This window comes from Engraulis encrasicolus, chromosome 19 (genome assembly GCF_034702125.1).
Source record: "Engraulis encrasicolus isolate BLACKSEA-1 chromosome 19, IST_EnEncr_1.0, whole genome shotgun sequence".
Lineage (NCBI taxonomy): Eukaryota > Metazoa > Chordata > Actinopteri > Clupeiformes > Engraulidae > Engraulis > Engraulis encrasicolus.
This window is the reverse complement of record NC_085875.1, coordinates 17,045,113-17,067,391: the sequence shown is the minus strand read 5'-3', so window position 1 is coordinate 17,067,391 and position 22,279 is coordinate 17,045,113. Positions and strand designations below refer to the sequence as shown.

At 41.6% G+C, this 22,279-nt stretch overlaps 2 protein-coding genes across 2 annotated transcripts in view; both read left to right on the top strand.

Moving 5' to 3' along the window:
* Window positions 1-3,135: 3,135 nt before the first annotated feature.
* pacc1 (proton activated chloride channel 1) lies at window positions 3,136-10,767 on the top strand. Its single transcript, XM_063224059.1, has 8 exons — window positions 3,136-3,246; window positions 3,738-3,834; window positions 4,021-4,230; window positions 6,972-7,141; window positions 8,235-8,377; window positions 9,649-9,787; window positions 10,042-10,149; window positions 10,248-10,767. The coding sequence occupies exons 1-8, from the start codon at window positions 3,211-3,213 to the stop codon at window positions 10,410-10,412; spliced, it is 1,068 nt and encodes a 355-aa protein (XP_063080129.1). The 5' UTR covers window positions 3,136-3,210; the 3' UTR covers window positions 10,413-10,767.
* A 1,950-nt stretch (window positions 10,768-12,717) lies between these two features.
* The window catches only part of znf106a (zinc finger protein 106a), a 41,537-nt gene continuing 31,975 nt past the window's right edge, over window positions 12,718-22,279 (top strand). The window contains exons 1-3 of the mRNA XM_063183716.1: window positions 12,718-12,816; window positions 16,348-16,448; window positions 16,874-16,935. Coding sequence (XP_063039786.1) covers window positions 16,395-16,448; window positions 16,874-16,935 — 116 coding nt within the window. The 5' untranslated portion in view covers window positions 12,718-12,816; window positions 16,348-16,394. The remainder of the gene's footprint in view (window positions 12,817-16,347; window positions 16,449-16,873; window positions 16,936-22,279) is intronic.

The window sequence follows — 22,279 nt, the reverse complement described above, 5'->3', positions numbered from 1 at the left end:
AATACTCGACATTGGCATACACAGGACTGACATTAACAGACAGACATTGAAGTGGAAGACAGGGCTTGTAACAGTATATAAGTATTGAGAAATAATTAAGTGAACAAATAAAAAACAACTGAACATTTGACACTGACAAAGAAATCCTCCCTATCCTGTTAAATTACGACCAACCATAATGCATCATGAAGTGCTTTGAAGGGCATGTCAGACATCCAATAATAAATTCATTCACCCTCCCAGGACCTCTTCTTGTTCATATAGCAAACAGTGCAAAGGCATCAAGAAAGTTGTTTTAGTGGGGGTCATCTGTGTTCTAGGGCCAATCCCATTTCTACACTGCTGTTGTATTCCGCTGCTGGATTGCAAACTCTCCTATGGCCTCATCCATGTCCCTTGATGTACTGGCATGTCTCCTAGCATCCCCTCCATGCTGTGGACTGTGGTAGGGGACACAGCAAACCTACTTGCACAGAGCACATTATGAGACGACTTGAATGAGTGGCACTAGCTGAGCACAATGTTCATGATGGATGGGAGGAGAAATACTTGCAAGGATTGGAATTGGCCCTAGAACACAGATGACCCCCACTAAAACAACTTTCTTGATGCCTTTTTTTAATTGTTTGCACAGATAGACACACACCTATAGCCTACCTATGGAATTGATGTGCACAGTGACTGCATCTTTACCTGCAGTATTCACAAGGACTGGCTGGGCCCTGTAAAATACAACACACCATTATTATGCCCCCACATGAACATGCTCTATGGGGTTAAGAACAGAACCAAATCTTAACCTTGAAGGACAACACACATCTTTTAAAAGTTACCCAACCTGTGGGGTTTTGTTAAAGTACACCAGGATAAGATGTTAACAAACTTAATATTAAACAAAGTCCAAATCATAATGCCTAAATACAAAACCCCTGACTGGTGCGGCAGCAGCCACAGGTCCAAATAGAGCACCTATGAAGAACCGTCAGTTCCTTCAGCTTTTAAAGGCAGCTTGATTGCAGAGTGAGGTGCCATCAATTAATCCACTCCTTAACACCTAATGGAGGTCAATTTGATAAGCTGGAGAACAAGGCAAAACAGGACATGCATGCAGTCTTCTTAACACCATACATGTCTTCTTGTTGCTGCTGCCCCCAAGGAAAAGACTGTGTGCACGCACTCGCACACACACAAACATACATGGAACTGCACTATACGCATAAATGGTGTGACTTTTGTCATGTGCATTACACCCCTTTTGGTTGAAAACATTGAGGGGGAAGCCAATGCAAGTCAATTGACCTGTAGACTAGCGTTGTTCATGCTCAACATGCCGAAAATGTGTTGTGTTGCCGGCTATTCAAATATATAATACCCCTTTTAAGTATTTTGCTTCTAAATCTTCAGAACTGCTGTATAGTGGTGCAGTAGTGCATAGTTGTGCAATTTCTTGGTAGGCCTATAATTCACAGGCCTTCAATGTCAGCGTAATTGGTCCCTGAATTGGTCCCATTCACAAATATTAGCCTACCTTTTATGAATGTTTACCACCACCATCAAATTCTAAGTATTCATTATGATTGGGGAAATTACACTTTTCATGTAAAGGGGGATCTCCTCAACATCTTAAGCTGCAAAACCTATTGTACTTTGGTCATAATAGTGAATATTAATTAAATATTCTGGCCACCATCCTACAAAATGCACTTTTAAGTCAGAAACACGTCATCTTTCCATTGATTTTGAAAGCCTACAAACTGGTTCCTGCCCGGATTTGTAATATTTGTTAAAGAAAAGTCATTTTTGTCCTAAATAGTACCCACAACAAGTTTCTATGAACATGTTGACCCTTCCAATCAATTCCCCAATTGGAATTATCTAAAAAAAAGTGGTGTGTCATTTGTCTTTTGTACCATGTCCGGTTCAAACCTTATGTGAATGACCTTGCCTATATTGGGAGGTGTCATCATATTGGGGCGTCTGGCGGGGGTCCCCCACCACTGAAAATGTCTGCCAGTGGTCATTTCTCTATTAGGGGAGCATGATGAACAATTCATGATAGGTTTCAAGAGGTAACCTCACCAGCTGATCTAGCCCATTTTTTACCCCCCAATTAATGATGTCTGGCAAGCCCCGCCCACCATCAAAAACGTCTGGCAGTGGCCATTCCTCAATCAGGGGACCATCTCAAACAATTTACAACAGGTTCCAAGTGGTAACCTCACCAACTGATCTAGCCCATTTTTGGGGGTGTCATCATACGGGGGCGTCTGCCGGGGGTAACCCACCACTAAAAATGTCTGGCAGTGGTCATTTCTCTATCAGGGGACTATGATGAACAATTTACAACAGGTTCCAAGTGGTAACCTCACCAACTGATCTAGCCCATTTTTTGGGTGCCAGTTTTACAGCCCCCCTGGCCACACCCACCAGAGGGAACCCGGCAGACGTGCTGTTCCTCTATCTGGGGACCATACCAGACATCATAGTACCCATAAAAATTGGTAACCTTCCCAACTAGGCTGACCCCCCTGGGCTCCTGGTCTAGTTTCCTTCTTCCGACACCGTATTCCACACTACCTCTCTAGCGCCTCCAGCTGATTTGGGGTCAGCCTTAATGGAAAACCTTAGTCAATAAATCAAGCTAAGGGAGCGCATTTATACCATAAAAGACCGATCCTAGGTCAGCTATATGCCATTATTAGATTGGAACGGTTAAGGACTTTGGCCTTATCAAACAATTGAAGTGGATAATTAGATGCTGCTTGAATTTGGAAATGCCCCCCCCCCCCCCCAACAACGAGACTTAACAGCTGTTAATAACATTAATTGTGACTTTCAATATCGTTGAAATAATGTATCTATAGAAGTTGTCAACTCAGCATTCTGTAAAAATAACAGCAGCCCAGAAAATCACAGCAACACACAAACCACAGCGACCCACGGCGGGGACACTCACCCTGCGCAAACGCATCGATCCAACAACTTTCGAAGTGTGATGTCATATTCCAGTCAACACCACAGGAAGCGGCAAACAGGATCTTCGAGATTAGGATACACACACATAAACACGGCACTGTTTGGTCGGCACAACCGGTACTCTATGAAACTGAACTTTGTGAAGTTATGGCACATCAGGACCGATGCGTAACGCGCACTTTCTGTGCGCTATAGTTCAGTATCAGGAATCTGTCTCACAAACCCACAACAACAATGCTGAGGAGGGAAATATCTCGGTCCTATCAGGAGGTAGGCTACGTTGGGGGCAAATGTTGGTTGGTGGTGGGGGGTCAATCTTATCTCTATTATTTTCCATCTGAATAGAATAGTAACTATGTTTTTGCAAGAAATGTCTCGCTTTTTCATGTTTGAATGGCTCAGATTCATGCGTTTTAGCGCAAATGCCAACATGCGTCTCTGTCATGTGACGAGGCAGCTGACACAACAAGTTGGTTGCACTTCACTGTCAGAGGATATGGTCACTGTTTCCCCTTAGGATTTCTTATTGTCAGAGTGTATCTGTGGTTATAATGGTGTTATTTTGGCTAGTTTTAAATAGAAATGTGCACAGTTTTGTTGGTTATTAGTAATTTTAAAGTTGGTGTAAAACAAAAAAAAGTAGCCTGATAGCCTATGCTCATGTTTACTGCCTGCTTATAATGATTGTAGAGGTGGTTTCAGTGGATGGAAGCAGAATTCTTACATTACGTGTGTGTGTGTTACATGTGTGTGTTTGACAGTTTAGTGATGATGATGGTACAGAGCCCACAGAACCTTATCAACATTCTGCAGACAGCAAGGTGGAGGCATCCCAGGCCAACGGGTCTGCATTGCCTGGTCCGTATTATATCTTTCGGTTACTATTATCACAATTCACATAGCCTACCACTCAATAGTCATTCAAAAAGTTTTGTTTTCGTACATACATTACATGCAAACAACACAACACACAGCAAATACATAACCTCTAACCTTAGGGACTCCACTTGCCTATGTCAATACTCGTTTTCATTTGTTTGGCAGAGGACGACCCCAATGAGAATAGCCCCATACTGGCGCTGGACAAGAACTGTTTGAAGAGCTTCTTTTCCTGCGTTCTTATTCTGATCTACCTCACCCTGACGACTCTGGCAGCGTTTTTAGCCTATCAAACCATTAGTGACTTTTTGCACAAACTACAGCACCCGGTGATGTCCGTCAGATACAAAGAAGTTGAGGAGTTTGACCCCCCAGGTTTGCCATCTTGTTCAGCTCTATTAATACATTACATTACACTAAGCCAGGGGTCAGGAACCTTTTTGATGGAGAGAGCCATAAACGGCAATTTTTTTTAAAGAAATTTTCATGAGAGCCATACCATTTTTAAAAGATACTGAATATAGCATGTATTTCAAGTAAGCCCAACAATTTTAGAGTGTACTGTGAAGTTATCGCTTTTATTGATAACAGGTAAGTATAGGGTTGCCAACTGTCAAGTGTCAACTTCATTATGGCAAGGGTCTGGGAGAATGTTGTATTTCTTAGATGTAATTTCCTGCATTTTAACACTTTTTATCCTCCCTTGTCCCGTTTCAACTCATGAAAATGCAGGACAATTCCATATTTCAAGGGATGGTTGGCAACCCTAGATACGTAAGAGCCATATAGTTCCCAAAAGAGCCACATGTGGCTCTAGAGCCATAGGTTCCTGACCCCTGCACTAAGCTAACTCTTTCATCCAACGCGACTCGCAGATATTACAGGGTAATGGTTACATTCCCCAGAGCTGTGTGGGGATGGATACCTTGATCAAGGGCACTTCAGTCATGGAGCAAGGAAGGGACTGGTAAGGGTGGGGATTGAACCTACAAGCCTGTGAGCTTACAATCCAACTCCCTAACCAGTCCAACCCTGCTGCAACAGCATTGTGTGCCTAGTGGTGCATCACATTGTTAAACTAGACTGCCTGTGCAGTCGCCTTCGACTGCTTAAGGTATATCCCCGAAACGCGACACTTCCAGTCCCCAATCATTCCTATCACTCCCGTCCACCTTTTCATGAACGTTTATGATAAATACAAAATATAAAATAAATATATTTAATATCTATACATAGATCAATGACGTGCATAGGCTTAAAACCAAATGACTATTGTGAAAATGAAGGAAAAAATGGGGCAAATGGTAACACTCTTTTAATGGTTCACTATTACAGTGGGTATACCACATTAGGTACAGTGTAATAACCAGTGTAACAATATTTAATACCACGTCATACCAGTGTGACACCATGTACCAATTTTGTACTTATATCATGTAGGCTATTTGTGTGTAAGTGGTATTACATGGTATTGCATATTTGTACACTGGTATTACACTAGTATTACATGGTATTACATATTGTTACACTGGTTATTACACTGTACATGGTATTGCCTATTTTTACACTGGTATTACACTAGTATTACATGGTATTAAATATTTTTACACTGGTTATTACACTGTAGGCCTACCTGATATGGTAGATTCACTGAAATGGTGAACCATTAAATTAAGGAGTTACCGGGCAAATCAATCCACCCAGTCAGAAGTTATGAGCCAAATAAAAATTCCACCATTTGAAAGTGTTGACCTCCAAACTCGAATCAGTTCATGAACCTACCCTGCAGCATTCACACACCAAATCTGGGACAAATCCATCCACCCGGTCAGAAGTAATGGGCCAAACAAAAATTCGGCCATCTTGAATTCGGCCATCTTGAAATTGTTGACCTCCAAACTCGAATCAGTTCATGAACCTACCCTAGAACATTCACACACCAAATCTGGGACAAATCCATCCACCCGGTCAGAAGTTATGGGCCAAACAAAAATTCGGCCATCTTGAATTCGGCCATCTTGAAAGTGTTAACCTCCCAACTGTAATCAGTTCATGAACCCACCCTAGAGCATTCACACACCAAATCTGGGACAAATCCATCCACCCGGTCAGAAGTAATGGGCCAAACAAAAATTCGGCCATCTTGAATTCGGCCATCTTGAAATTGTTGACCTCGAAACTCGAATCCGTTCATGAACCTACCCTAGAACATTCACACACCAAATCTGGGACAAATCCATCCACCCGGTCAGAAGTTATGGACCAAACAAAAATTCGGCCATCTTGAATTCGGCCATCTTGAAAGTGTTAACCTCCAAACTCTAATCAGTTCATGAACCCACCCTAGAGCATTCACACACCAAATCTGGGACAAATCCAAACATCCGCTCCGCGTTTCGGGGATATAATTACTGTACACATTTCTAAAAGTTCGTCTTGCATCGATGCATGTCAAATGTATCTGATTAAGTGGCAAAAAACACACCCTATTCAAAAAAGACAGAAGGAAAAAAAATCTTTGGTCCAGGCAATTCAGTTGGTCAATGTAGTAAAAAAACAAACTTTATTTAAGGGGCAAATGCATTAAAAAACACCAACGCGTTTCGGCGCTGTGGCCTTCATCACCCTATGAAGGCCACTGCGCCAAAACGCGTTCGTTTATTTATCCTAAAAACACACCTGTTTGATACTAGCCAGGCCGTGCCCTCCTTCAGCATTGCTACCAGTCAGGTCAAGAGCAATGCAAATACTTTCTGAGTTCCTGCAAATACGGGAACTTCTCCCACTTTGTTGGGAAGCAAACAATCATTAGCAGACCAAGGGAGGCCATTTGGGAAATGCCGTTCGGGAAATGTTAATTGTTATGCTCTTGGTCAGACCAAGTCTCGAAGAGATTTGAAAGTCAATGATAATCAGGCTAGTTTGATACTCTTTTCTAATCAGCCCTGAAGAAGGTCGCACGCCACCACAACGCGTCGACTTGATGTCCCACTTTGAAAAATAAAGGACTTTGAACTTTACTTCAGACGTACTGTCTAGGACCCTCTCTCTGCTCTCTATAGTAATAATTATGATTAAATGTTTCTTTGTTGTTGCTGATCTTGTGGTATTACTAGGTATTGCTCTTTATCCTGGAGCGGCAGAGCTGCTGAGCTGCAGGCACCACTACCATGACCACATCCCTCCACGATCCCTACAGACGAACAATACAGAAAAACAGCTCAGAGAGTCAGACTGCGTGATGGACATGGTCAACTATACAGACCCTTACTCAAACCAAACAAAGGTGAGAAGTCTTTCAAGCAACAAAACATTTCCCCTGAATGTGTGTGTGTGTGTGCGCGCACGCGCACACGCATGTGCATGTCTGATCGTGCATGGTGCCTGATATCGGCCTATGGCTGGATGTATGTAGCCTATGTGTGTTACACGCTTATTAATATGCTGTGCAATAATGTATATGATGTCTTGTGTATTGTGTGCTGTCTTGTGTACTGTGGATCTATTTACACTGCTTTCAGATCATGGACCAGGATTTAAAAAAAAGATTCTTCAGCATTGCTAGCCTACAAATTAAGACGCTCCTTGTGACCACAAAATGAATTGCAGTACAGGGTGAATTTTGACATTCCAGTTTCTAACTAGTCTCATGTTCCATCAAACAGCTTCCTTGGCAGAGGTCTGCAATCTCTGAGTGCATTTATAATTTTGAATGGTATAGTTTTCACATCAACTATTATTATAATTGCAGGAGAAGGTTTCACTTTGAACCTCTCTAGATTAACTTAAGACAGAAAAACCTTCATTTGTAGTGAAGGAGAGGAGAGGCACGCCCTACCCCACCTGGCTTTGAACCCATTACCAATTGTATCCTCTTACTGCTTCACCAAATGCCAGGCTCATTTATCTGACAGTCCGTGCACACCCACAACCCAAGTGATGGTCACACCATCACACTTCGTCTTTGGGAAGGGGGCCCATGTAAGCCAACCCACTTGCAAATCATTAGGGCTGTAACGATATTGTATCGAACCGAGAAATCGTGATGCACAGAGTCATGATACTGTATCGCGATACAAGGTGGCAGTATCGTGATACGCCCTTTTAACAACCACATGATATGAAGTGATAGTGCTTCCAGGCATCATCAGTCGAATAATGAATAGAATGAATCGTGATACCAACCGAATCGTGAGCTGAGTGTATCGTTACAGCCCTACAAATCATGGGTGAGTTTCTCAAAAGGGAAGTTGTTAGCCTGTTAGCAACTTCGGTAGTTGCCAATGGGAAAATGCATTGAAAGCAACAAAGTAGCTAATGTAGTAAGCAACTTTGGTTTCGAGAAACTCACCCCATAATTGTATGTTTGTTTGCCACAGAGACAGGCCATGGTCATCCAGGGCCCCACTGATGTCCTGAACCGGGAGCTGATCTTCCTGCAGTTCAGTCGCAATGAAACGGAGGAGGACTTCAGTTACATCAGCTACATGCTGTTCGCCAGATACAGTGACCTGAACAAAAGGTAGGGGTGACTCCAGGTAATTTGAGCCATCAGGTAAAATGAGCCAGTTAAGGTTTTCGGGTTCTAGCCCCTCTGGAAATCAGAGCCAATGACTACAAAGTATGGGAATCTGTTGCCTCAACAGATCTATTACATGTAACAGGGGATTTCCTATAGGGAGGGAAAGTAATCTCATCGCCCCCTGCTGGCAACGTTCCAACCCCCTGCAACAAATGAATGTTTTTTTTCTTTGAAAAATTACATCTCGGCCCTGACGACGAAGTAGAAGTAGTGGCAGTCATATTATGGGCATGTTGGCCCGCTTTATCGAATCAGGTGGTAAAATGTTTGGTTTTTCACTTATCTGAGCTGATTTTAATATTCTTTAAAAAGCTAATACAGAACTACACTGACTGGCATGTGTGGCTTGTTTACTCCATGTAATTAGCATAGCCAAATTAGCATAGCCAAACATGAGCCAGAGAGGTGGTTACTCGTCACCACAGAAGCCATCATATCTACTAGAGAATTTAAAACCATATCAAAATGATCGCGTGTATATATGTGTAATAAGAAGACAATGTGGAACTCATAGGATTACAAGAATGTGAAGATATGCGAAGAACTTGCGTTCGTTCGCGTTCATTTGTTTCTCTGTGTTGTCAACGAGGCGCGAAGCACAGCATGCTGGGAGCTGTAGTCCGTTTCCGACCAGATTGGCACAATTTCTATTTTTCTTAAAAGGGCAAAAAATGACTTAAGATTTTCACAGGTAGTAGTTCATGCTATTGTGTACGCTGAAAAATGTGTCTGGTGTTATAGTTCCAAGTCATATCTTTGTGGGATTTTTTTAAAAACTTGTCTATGGGAGTTTCAATAGGATCACCCTGGTGTTTGGAACGTAACCGCTAGGATCGCTGTTTTCCACTTTCCCTCCCAATAGCTTGCATGGCTGACATCATGTGAGCTCTCAATTGACTGTTTACAGTATAGTGATACACACACACACACACACACACACACACACACACACACACACACACACACACACACACACACACACACACACACACACACACACACACACACAATCTTTGAAATGATATGATGAAGATGAAATGCAGCCCAGTTCTTTTCAATGTGAAGTGTGGTAAGATAATAATAATATCAACACATAGATAACATCAACACGTACAGTGCCAATATACAGTAGTATACCACTACACTATAGTACAGTATTTTATTCATATGTACACATGTAGTGATTTTGGTGCATGGTTTGCCTGTTGCAGCAAGGACAAGGAGTCGTTCATGAGGGATTGTGAAGCAAACTACTCCATGAGGACCTTCTCAGGTGGATTTCGGACCTGGGTGAAAATGTCTTTGGTCAAGACGTCAGGAAGAAATGAATCTGTGGAGTTTCGCCACGAGGTAGGCTATATATTTGTATTAATTGTATACATGTGTGTGTGTGAGAGAGATTAATGTCAAATGTCTTATTTAATTTTTTTAAGTTAGAGACATTAGAGACTGGTCAAACACAATTTCAAACTTCTATGCTAACCCTGTTACATAGATTTTTGACAATAAAGTACACTTGACTTGACTTGACTTGACTTGACATGTTTCCTTAACCCCCCTGAAATAGGTCTCTGATTGTAACGGTTTGTCTTGTTTGATTTTAGTCCAGTGTTGTGAAATACAATGACCGAAGAAAACCTGACGAGAAAACAAATGAACTTTTCTTCGTCGTGTTCCAGTGGCGAGATCCATTTATACAGGAAGTGAACGATGTAAGTGAAATGTATGATGACATTTGTCCTGAATTTATTGAAAAACAATCTGTTTGTCTTGAAATAAAAGCGTTCATCTGTGCTCTTCACTTTTGCAGATAATCACAGCCAATCCTTGGAACATGTTTGGCATTCTGTGTGGAGTCTTCATGGCTCTTTTTAAAGCTGCCAACTTCGCAAAACTCTCTGTTCGCTGGATTGTGAAAATCCGCAAGAGACACAAGAAAGCGAAGAGAAGCAGGGAGCTAAACCAAGTAACCTGAATTCTTGTCAAAGCAAAGGGGCGCAACATTGTACATTATTCCAAGGATCCACTAAGGTCAAAATGAGGCACTTCCTGAAACTCTGTATCATTCAGATACATTTCAGTTGACATTTCAAACTCTAACCCTGACCCAGTGGTGTAGTCTACTTTTCTGTGGTGGGTTGTTGCTGTATATTTGAGCATTTTTTGAGGTGAGTATACTGTATATAGCTAGTCAGGCTGCGCCCTCCTAGTGACGCATCACCTTCGGTGGCGTTGCTTCTAGTCAGATCGAATCTCGATTGCAAGTCTATGATAATCAGGCAAGTATATAGCCTACGTATATGTGCTATTCCAGTGGTACTCAACCTTTTTTGAACAAACGCCCCCCCCTCCATCCCCCCCCCCTCCATCCCCCCCCCCCGGCCTCATCATAAGCCTGACAAACTCCTCCTTAGTATTAAAAAATAAAATGGACTAATGGCCCGCCAGTGGCCCCCCCCTTGACCTCATCATAAGCCTGACAAACTCCCCCTTAGTATTAAAAAATAAAATGGACTAATGGCCCGCCAGTGGCAACTAAGCACCGCCCCTTCTTAGCTGTATCCTTCTCAACACCCCCCTTGAGCTCCCTCCCTGGGGGGCTGTACCGCCCCCGTTGAGAAACACTATGCTATTCTAAATAATGGACCAATCAATTTTAGGTGGGTATACTGAAATCCCGCTTCAAGTTCTGGCAAAGGACGCGCTCAACTTCTTGGAAAAACTAAAGTCTTTGGGTGCACGATAAAATGTATCAAGTCAAGTCAAGTCAAGTTTATTGTCAATTTCTTTACATGCACTGGTCATACAAAGAATTTGAAATTGCGTTTCTTGCTCTCCCATGCAGACAAAGACTAATCTAGGAAAGGACATAGACAGTATAGACATAGACAGCACTCATACATGGACATAGACAGTATGGACGTAGACATTGCTCATACAGACATTTAAAGTGCAAGACTGGACAACAGAAGACTTGTAGAGAACATACATTAAGAGGAGGTATTTTGTTGTGCTTTTTCTAAATGTAACAACTTAAGGAAGAAAAATGTGCACTCACAAACTGCCTCTCATTATTTATTTATATTACCACCATGTCCAAAAAGCAAACGCGTTTCGGCTATCAAGCCTTCATCAGTGCGTGGTACGCGGATTTTTCTTCCTTTCTTTCTTTCTTTCTTTCTTCCGGACTTTTCTTCTTTTGCTTATACTGAAATCCCGGAAATTTCCAGGTGGGTTTCCTGCGTATACTTGTGCTCTATGTAGACTACACCACTGCCCTGGCCTTCACTGCACTGTCCTGAAAGCAGAAAACAAACAGTAAATGATGGTTATCTATACTTTTTAGATATGTATATCCCATATATTAGAGATATTCCATTCCATTTATTCCACCGCTGATTCAACCCTTATTCACCCTCTTTGCCCTTTCCCTTGAAATGTATCTGAATACCTCAAAGGTTCACGAAAATACTTTAGATAGAGTCACTGTTGGTCAATCATCCTTTAAGATTGATTATTTACTGTGAAGATGGATGATTGAATGATCTAGCTAAGCTCATTGCCTGAATTTGCATTTCAGTCCAACTTTGACATTTCCAACGATTGTTGATATGCACAAGCCTACATGGCAAATCTTGTAGCCTAGATAACTTGCCCTGACCATTTTATCAGCCATATGCTGTGATGCCAAAGTCTTAATAGTATGCCTAGTGAAGTAGTACAGATTAATTTGTAGTTTAGTTTCTGTAGTTATTGAAAGGGACTACTGATTTTGTTTCTGAAAATCTTACCATGTTACTGAAAAATACATTGATTTATTTTTTTGAAAGTTGAACAAACTAGACATTTTAGACTGGAATGTTGCCTTACTGAACAAATGGGAGTTAGGCTATTGTAACGGACAACGTTTTATTAATATATTTATACTTATAAGTGGCAATTTTCTCACCTAACAGCAAAGACATATGCTTAGAGTAAAGTCACTTATGTGTCTCTGACCACAACAAAAACATTCTTCTTGTAAGATGCTGTTGACAATTATTTAACAAAAAGGGATCCTATTTATTTTCAGAGATGCTGTCAAAAATGTTCACAGTGTTAACTAATAAAACACTTGCCATTGTGATTTTGATGTCTTTTTATTATTATAATTTATTTATTGTGTGGTTTTCAAAACTTTCCCATGCAAGAGAATAGAACTACAATGGGAACCTTAGAGCTCTAGCATTAGTGTGGAACGCATTTTTGCTAGGTAACTGCAGCGTCGACCCAATTAATCTGGACACACACCTATCGGAGAGTTTTTTTGTGGGGAGTGGGCTTTCCTGTGATTGGAATGGGGATGGTGTAGCGCCATGGAGATAAGCAATTGTATTAAGGTATTTCATTGTTTTCTATTTAAAGTGGGTAGTGTGTTTTTTAAAGCCCAAAAGTGGCAGATGTAGCCATTCCACTGTTTATTTTAAACCACCATCTGCCGCCAGACGTTTTACATTCAGCTAAGCTAAGCTAACGTATATAAACAGCTAGCGTTCACACAGAAGAACACTCGCGACATCCCTAAATACAGTTACATGCTACATACATTCATTGCATGCTACTTTGGGTCTGTCTCTTAATAGCGATACATAGTTTTTCATTTTTAATTGTGCGCATATCAACTTTCGGCTGCAGCAGGCAAAATGAAACATCTGCCCAATGTCTTTTGACGTCAGCTCATGCCGTTCAACTTTTGCTCCTTGCACAACGTGATCTAGCTGCATTTCCCGAGTGAAAGTTTGGATAAATGAAATAGCTTGGGTTGGAAACACATTAGTGATCTCGTTTCTTGATCGCAACAACACTACATGAACTTGTTCGCAAACGAAGACAACCCTAGGCTCTAGACAGGAAATAAACCATGTGCTAATGTCTTGCACTAGGTGATGCCAAGATACAAGTATGAGGAAGTCGTAGGCTTCAACTTGAGTTTTACCATGTAAATGTTTGTTTTGTCACAGCTCTTGCAGTACCTTGTGGCAAACAACCAGTCTGTATCACAAAATAACTGTTGTCTTGCTCTTGCCCAGCTATTATGGCAAGAGAGACACTTCCCAATTTTCATTCAGATAGTACAACGCGTGTTTTATGTCCCATGTATCGACCTGCAGGTGTACACTTTTACGTTTAGGCCCGTTGTTCCAAGTCAACGTTAAGCTTAGGGTTGTAAGCGTGACTCTTGGTGGATATGAGAAGTTTGTGCTCTTCCATGCCCTTTTGTACTCTCAGTTTACTGACCAGAGCATTTATTGCATGCTAGTTAGGTCAACGTTGCCTTTGTGTTCACAGACCATCTGTAATAATGTGTGTGGACAAATGGTTCCATTCACATGAAATTGTTTCCACTGGAACTGTAGCTCTTGCCATGAAAATAAACAAAAACCAGCAACAGGTTACTTCTGCCCTACTTGGACAGATAGCGGACTGTAACACAACTCCCTGCCATCTCTCGCCCAGCACTGTACCATTTCTGGGGTCAGCTGAGGCGTATTTCCTTTCACCATGTGGCAGTGCATGCCTGCAGTTCTCGCTGCAGTGGGGATGGGTCCTGGCTTGGCTGCCTGGCGCTGCACACACAGCGGGACCTCTCCTCTCATCATTCCAAAACGCAGTAAATAAATAACTGTCATTGCCGTTGCTAGGCATATAGGGACAGACTCCCTTGCTGCTGGTAGAGATTGATTTATGAGCACTTTGTTTTGGTTGTGTTTTGCTTTGGGTTTTTTTTGTTGTTGTTTTTGAACCACCCCCTCGCTTTGTGATTGTTGTTGAAGAATTTAGTCTAACTTTGTGTTCTTGGTATGGCCCTTTTCAAGGTTTTTCTGGTCAAGAATGCTGTTGAATGTTTGTGGACATAGTTTGTATTATAATCGACTATTGTAATATTTTGAGTGAAGGTCAAGGTATGCATTACAAATGTCATTCATTATCCCTTACTGAAGTCACAGCTTTGCATGTGTTAAGTTGAGGTTTAATTGGTGTAAAGCACACCTAGGCCTATTCAGTTACTAACAGCGTGCATTACTTAGTTACTTCTCACCCTTTCGCCATGTAGGTGAAAACTGATGACATGATTTGTTCTCCTTGTGGGGTTAGGCCATACAAAACGCGTGGTGTTGTAGGTCTAACGTTGCTGATAACACCTTTCCAAAAGGGGTCTTGAACTTGTTCAGACACAACACCGTGCAGTGTACTAGTAGGTCAGCCAGCCAAAGGGCAGCCGTTGGCCTGAGTACAGTACTACACTATCACTATCAGCAGGCCTGAAATTAGCCCACAGTCCAGGGTGAGAAGAGAGCTCAGCTCCTGGGATGCCAGGCTAGACGTGTTATTTCGCATGTGGGGGGGATGGTCATCTTTTTACCTTCTCCTCGTACTCATTTCATTTGAATGAAACTAAGTACGAGGGGATGGTGAAACCAGGCCAATGTTCATCATCATCATCACTAGGAAACAGTTGCTCTGCAAGACTGCGTGTGTGCTCCGAAAAATGTAAACTTAAACTCGTTCAATGATTGAAAACATAAACATGTTGCACAAATGCAGTCTGCAGCAGACCAGCCTTTTTCTATTTCACAAAGTGAATTTGGATGTGCGCATCCACCAGATAATGGAGATGGTCATCACTGGCCTTCTCTCACCGTACCCTTGTGTGTAAGCATAATGTGCAGGGAAATGTAAATTGACTGTAGCAGGGATGTTAACCAGTAACTATTTATTCGATAGTCGACCGGATCAAGGTTAACCGGTTGTAATAATAATAATAATAATTATAATAATAATTTCCTCCCAAAAAGCCCCCAAAAACAATAATTTTGAGGTTTTAGTACGATAATTCAGCATTCTCCATCTGGCAACAGTGGCTGTACATGGCAGATCCTGTCTGCGCAGCAAAAAAAAAGGGCTTATGTGAAATAAATAAATTTAAAAAATCAGTGCTGTGCATATGAGGCACACGAACGTGGTATAATTTAAGATTACCGGTTAACGGTTAACCACCGGTTAATGAGTCTCAGTAGCCGGTTTTTCAATTTTCGCCATCCCTAGACTGTAGCATATGGATGGCAAGAGCAGGCTAGGGATGGGATTGGTCATCACTAGCCTATTCAAATGGGCCCTGTCGTACGTTACTTTACATACTTTATGTACTTTACGTTATGTCTATACCTAAAGTGTCTATGTCTTTCTGCATGGGAAAGTAAGAAATGTAATTTCAATTCTTTGTGCATGTAAAGAAATTGACAATAAAGCTGACTTGACTTGACTTGACTTAAGCTTACTTACTAATATGGTCTGAGGACCGCACGCTGCCCTCAAGGAGATGCATGTGTTTAAAATGATACTATTATTCCTGTTTATTAAAAGATAGTGTGTGCTTACATGTTACCTACTGTGTGCAGTGTTTTTAAATACCCCAATGATGCCATTCCCCAATTAAAGCTGTGATGTGGTGGCACCTATTTCTTTGCATTTGAATAGGGCCGTTGTTGCCAGATGGGGGTGCGTTATGCCAATGTGTGGGTGTAAACGTGGGCGTGGGCATAGAAATCCTTATTTTTGTTCAAGGCGGGGAAGTAGTCTATTCCTCTAAGTCTGTCAAACACCATGCTAGGAGAGTGAAACTATAAAATCCCCTCTTTTGTTCCTGTCTGAGATTTACCAAATAGCAATGTGTGAGTTCCTTTCCCCGGGTTAGTCCCTAAATTTCCCACCGGTAAAAAACACCCTTAGGCTTAGTTTAGAGGAACCTGATGGTTGGCAGTGTCATGTTTATGTTGTGTGTTTGTGTGTCTGTGACTGTGTACTTGTTTAACAGTATATTTATTCATCACCTGGGTGTGTTGTTTTTGTGTCTTCTCTCTTTCCTCCAGATTAGTTTTTTCTAGGTATGGGCTGACCACGAGACCTGCCCTCCGCCATGGGGAAAGAAAAGAAGTGCATTCTTTGTGAAATTGTTTGCAGCTCGGCGCAGGTAAATCAAGTCAGGCGTATTTTGGGAAAAGAGGTGTTTGTGTGTGTGAGTGTGACACGTTTGGAACATTGTGTGTGCACGCGCAGGCCATTAGACTTCTACACAGTTTGTGCCTTGTTAAAAAAAGTAAAAAAATAAATAAAAAAAAAAGCTACTGTCTGTCCAGTTGAATTCCACAATGTGCTACTGTCATATCTCAAGGTGTAATACAACACACATGATCACTCGTTTTACGCATTTCCTCTTTTTAAGTCATTGCACTGTACTGTACACACATTGACCTGACAAACTAGATAACTACGGAAGATGTCAAGCTACACTTAACTTGATTTACACATTCATCACAGAAAATATAAATAATTAAATACAAGTTTGGTGTGGTCATCTTCTAGTCGTTTCTATAAAGTGTGTGTTAATGTGTGCAGGATATGGATGAGCACATGAGGAGCATGCTGCACCACAGAGAGCTGGAGAACCTGAGGGGCAGGTGAGTTACCATGTGGCAATTTGTCATCTGCTGTGACCTTTGTGTGTCTTGAAAAGAAGGAAGGTCCGCACACTGTTGCAGCTCCCGGTTTATTAGCACAACGTTTCGACCATGCAGTCTGGTCTTCGTCAGGTGTAAGAGCAGACTGCATGGTCGAAACGTTGTGTTAATAAACCGGGAGCAGCGACAGTGTGCGGACCTTCCTTCTTTTCATGCTTAATCGTGTTTAAATCCGGCACCTGTTTGGCAATCTGGATGTGCGCGCTCTCCAAAACGCTACTGTGACCTTTGTGTGTCTTCACTGCTTCTGGTGACTGGAGCGCTTTGACTCTAGTGTGTAAACAAATGCTGCAAGTGGACTTCAAAAGGAAGATTACAAAGATGATTACGCCACAAAGATGAGAGAAAAGGTCTTTTTAACCATAGAGTCAACTTGCAGGTGAGGACTCATCAAGCTGTAATTGTGAAAGGAGAACTTACAGAGTAGGCATGGGTAGAGTAGCCTGGGGGTGCATTTCTCGAAAGCATAGTTGCTAACTGCATCAGCTACTTTGATGTTTTCATTACATTGGCAACTACCAAAGTTGCTAACATGCTAACAACTTCTCTTTCGAGAAATGCAATCCAGGGGAGTAGTCAGAGAGCAACACAGATTAAGAGCAGATGAAGCACAGGAATGATACTGCTTGAAAGGTGAGATTGAAAGGTTGGGAGGTTTATTAGAAGAGGAAGTACCTCTGGAATTGATGGGTCTTTGAGGGTTGTTAAAGGGCATCTTGAATGTAGACAGGAATGACCCCCCTCTCCTAGTATTGCAGCTGGTCAGTGGTTTCACCGTGGTAGTAGGACCACCAAGGAGAAACAGTATTTCCTCTGCAAACTGTCAGCAGGATGTTAGCGGTGCTATTTGCTTTCAACATGCTTTTTCAAAAAAATTAGTCAAATGCTGAAGCTGTCAAGCCTTGTCGGAAATCATACCGGTCACTTTTTTATTTTCTTAAGAGAGCTTCACTTCGAGTTATGGGTTCAAAATGGCCATACCAATTTGGACCTGTTGTCTTTTTATTTTCTAAATACGTAAATGTAAATCTTGTGTTTTTACCTTCTCAGTATTGTTTGTTGTAAGCAATAGGTCTGTTGCTGCAATGTTGATATGTGAATCTTTGCTCTTAGGGTGAGCATGAAGGCAACTAAGTGACAGTCTAGCCACATTGTTTTCGAACCTTAAAATGCATATTGATCCACTGTCATAAGCCATACGGTAGATATGTAGGAGCGGGAAAGGATCTGCACACTACTTGCAAAAGACTTAATTTATTTGGAGCAACGTTTCGATCATAGATCTTCTTCAAGATGCCTGAAGAAGATCTATGATCAAAACGTTGCTCCAAATAAATTAAGTCTTTTGCAAGCAGTGTGCAGATCCTTTCCCGCTCCTACATGTGACAGTTTTTTTATTTGGCACCTGCTGATGCTTTTTTGCTGGATATGCGCGCTTTCCACTGCACTCATACAGTACGTAGATATGGCAAGATTATTACTACTTAAATAAGTGGAGTAGGAAAAGAGCAGCACACAGAGGAAGTGCAGACGGAGCCTGACGGTATTTGTAAAACGAGATTGAGAGGTTGCCATTATTAGACAAGGAAGTGGCTCTGGAAAAGATGGGTCTATGAGGGTTGTTAAGGGCATCTTGAATGTGGCCTGCACTGACCCTTCTCTCCTGGCATAGCAGCTGGTCAGTGGTTTCACTGTGGTAGTCGGACCACCAAGGAGAAACTGTATTTCCTGTGTCAAATGTCAGCAGGATGTTGGCGGTGCTATTTGCTTTCAACATGCTGTTTCAAAAAATTGGTCAAATGCTGAAGCTGTCAAGCTTTGTCGGAAATCATACCGGTCACTTTTTTTTTTTTTTTAAAGAGAGCAACACTTCGAGTTATGGGTTCAAAATGGCCATTTTGGACCTGTCGTCTTTTTATTTTCTAAATACGTAAATGTAAATTTTAGAATTTTAGCTTCTCAGTATTGTTTGTTGTAAGCAATAGGTCTGTTGCTGCAAAGTTGATATGTGAATCTTTGCTCTTGGGGTAAGCATGAAGACAACTAAGTGACAGTCTAACCACATTGTTTTCCAACCTGAAAAGGCATATTGATCCACTGTCATAGGCCATACAGTAGATATGGCAAGATTATTCTTCACTCTTCAGATTTCTTCTTTGTTTATTCACCCACGTGGGCCAATAAACAAAGAAGAAATCTGAAGAGTGCTGTCCTTCGCTTAATTTATTCATTCAAGTTTTTTTGTGGGATTCAGCACCCAGTTAAGAATTGTTAAGGAGCCTATTCAGGCGATAGTGTGAGCGCGTCTTCTCCACTTTTTGAAGATCATTCTTCGGAAATAAGTGGAGTAGGAAAAGAGCAGCACAGGGGAAGTAGAGACGGAGCCTGACAGTACTTGTAAAAGGAGATTGAGAGGTTGCCAATATTAGACAAGGAAGTGGCTCTGGAAAAGATGTGTCTATGAGGGTTGTTAAGGGCATCTTGAATGTAGCCTGCACTGACCCTTCTCTCCTGGCATAGCAGCTGGTCAGTGGTTTCACCGTGGTAGTCGGACCACCAAGGAGAAACTGTATTTCCTCTGCAAACTGTCAGCAGGATGTTGGCGGTGCTATTTGCTTTCAACATGCTCTTTAAGAAAATAAGTCAAAATGCTGAAGCTTCAAAGGATTAGAAGGTTTACCTATCATTTTTTTAGAGAGCAACACCTAGAGTTCAAGGTTCAAAATGGTCTTCTGCACCAATAGCAGAGTTTCAGTCACATGGTCAGGGGAGAGCGCAAATTGCAGCGGGTGGACAGGAAATGGAGACGAGCATAACGATAATGATGGAGAACATGTAGACAAGTGCATGTTGTAGTGATTTTGAGCCGGTATGAAGGGAAAGATACAAGGAGTTAGTAGTCCTTAGTAATTAGTAGTTAGTAATACATCGGACATAACCCATACCTAATGAAAATGTCAGAATTATCTCAAGAGCGGAAAGATTAGCAGACAATCGGGGGGCAGTGGACATTACACACTACCTGGTCCTTCCGACATCATACTACACCAGGTAACAAATGAAGGCATACAAAAGGTTGGAGGCATATGACTTTTGTCACAGCAGATGGATCAGCAACTTCGGAGCAAAACGTCTACAAAATGATTTTATTTTGGTCTTTGCCGGGTAGGTTTGCTTTCTTATTTTATCATGCATTATCCCAGTGGAAAATGCAGTGTGTAGTGCTAGGTCGGTCAGTAAAGCAGAACTTAACACATTGAATGTCACACTGTGAATTTTGGCAATCAAAAATGTTTTGTTTTGATAAAATACCGAGATAAAATTTGTTTATGCATGGGGCAGTGAGAAAGATTGATTCTGTTGTCAGTATCCACTGGGGCAGTTTCAAAATAAAGCCCAAACGAAGCCTGTATTACATATCTGTTGATTGGCATTAAACGACAACATAATGCTTAATGGACGACTGCAAAACGCGTTAGATTACGCACATAGGCCTAATTTTGATGAAGTGGTCAAAAGGTGGGCTATCCACATTTTACTGTGTTTTTTTTCTCATAGTAAGAAGTAGAAGTACTCTAACAGATGTGGGCTATTTACACCACTAGTGCTATGATGGTACATTGTTTCAACTTTGTAAAATCACACTACTAATGTTGTAATTACATCTGCAAGAGAACTTCTACTTTATACATCTCTGTTTTTTTCCATTTCTCACCTTTTTGTGCGATTACCTTTGTTACTCGAAAGTAATCCTTTCCCTTCTGGTTAGACCATTTGGAACATCCAAAAACGTCTTAAAACTGAGGCCTTTTAGACAAAAAAATCTGTACTTTTCAAGGGCTTTCAATGGCTACGATTCCAGGTTGCCCATCAGCTGAGGTTCGAGCACTTACAAAGATACGAAGGTGACGTCAAGTGAAACCCGGGTATTATGGCTGTAGTTTTGGGTTTTTTTTGGAACTATATCAGAACTACGTTTTTTGGAACTACGTTGTTTCTAATATGTCAGTACGGTTGCTGTATGCAGATACATTTTTGATAAGTGCAAAATGTCACACTGTGTGCAATTTATTTGATGGTGCTGCTAAAACCGCCTGGTTGTCTGGTCAGTGTGATGCTAAAAACACACAGTGTCGCTATCTGAGCTAATCTGAGTTCTTCTGTTGTATGGTGAATGGAACGAGTTTTATGTTCCAACTCGTGTTAGAGGTGCCATACCAGCCCCTGAATCTTTGCTCTCAGGATGAGAATGAAAGGAGCTAAATGACAAACCCAAACCATCGTTTGTTTATTCCAATTTAATTTTAGTTTTATTTCAACTTTGCAACCTGAACATGCATGTATTGAAGCACTGTCGCCATCATAAAATGTCTCTGTACTCACGATTTGGCAATATGATTTGGCTATGTTCTGTTTATATTTTCCTCAGTTTTTGGCCTTTACCAGTCACTTTCCAGCTAAACACCGGCAGACCGTTAAGGTGACATTTGCATGAATTAAACAATGCAACACCCCACCCCCCCAAGAGTGCTCCAGTCTTATAGCTCTCCACTTAGTTGGCCACTTAGAAATCACTTGACATTCATGTCCTCAGGAAAGCCAGCAAGGTGACTGGCTGGATTTGTTTTGTAATTGTTGTGGTGGCCGTTGTCCTGTCCCGTGGATAATTCTGTTTCGGGACCTGTGCTTTGTGGAATGTGTAACCCTATGAAGCATGTTCATCACGTGCTGCCTGCACAGGACACCACGTGCCTCGTATTGGGATGCGGTCAGGAAAGAAGCCCGGCCCGGGCCCGCAGCTGTCTCTGGCATGGCTTATATATAGGCCCTATAGGCCTTACCCTTTGAACAACAGGCAACCGATACTCGTGACAACTGACAACTGGCTATCTCAAATGTCTGTTAGGGAGGTCATACCATACGCGAGTATTTGAATGAGAAAAATGTGATGAGATGCATGTGCAAGAGCATTGGAGATGGGATTGAGGAAAGTTGTTGTAACTTGCCAATGAAATGTTATATATATATATTTTTAATGAATTTCTGACCTAATATAATACATGTTAGTTGCACCAGTTTATATATGAATATTATAAACACCGCTCTTTGTACGGCTATATTATATTTGGATCAAGAATATGGGGCTTATTAGACGGTAACCTAATTTGTACTGAAGGAAGTTGGAGCATACTGCAGCCTCAGGCTTTCTGAGAACAGGCACATGCGTCAAGCATAAACATAGACACACATATTCACACAACCCAAATAGGACTGCTAAACCACA

What these genes read in the sequence shown, in the direction of transcription:
- pacc1 (XM_063224059.1), top strand. Translation starts at nt 3,211, where the DNA reads ATGCTGAGGAGGGAAATATCTCGGTCCTATCAGGAG. An exon ending in CTTACTCAAACCAAACAAAG is followed by an intron (nt 7,142 to 8,234) that starts GTGAGAAGTCTT and finishes TGTTTGCCACAG; the next exon opens with AGACAGGCCATGGTCATCCA. An exon ending in CTGTGGAGTTTCGCCACGAG is followed by an intron (nt 9,788 to 10,041) that starts GTAGGCTATATA and finishes GTTTGATTTTAG; the next exon opens with TCCAGTGTTGTGAAATACAA.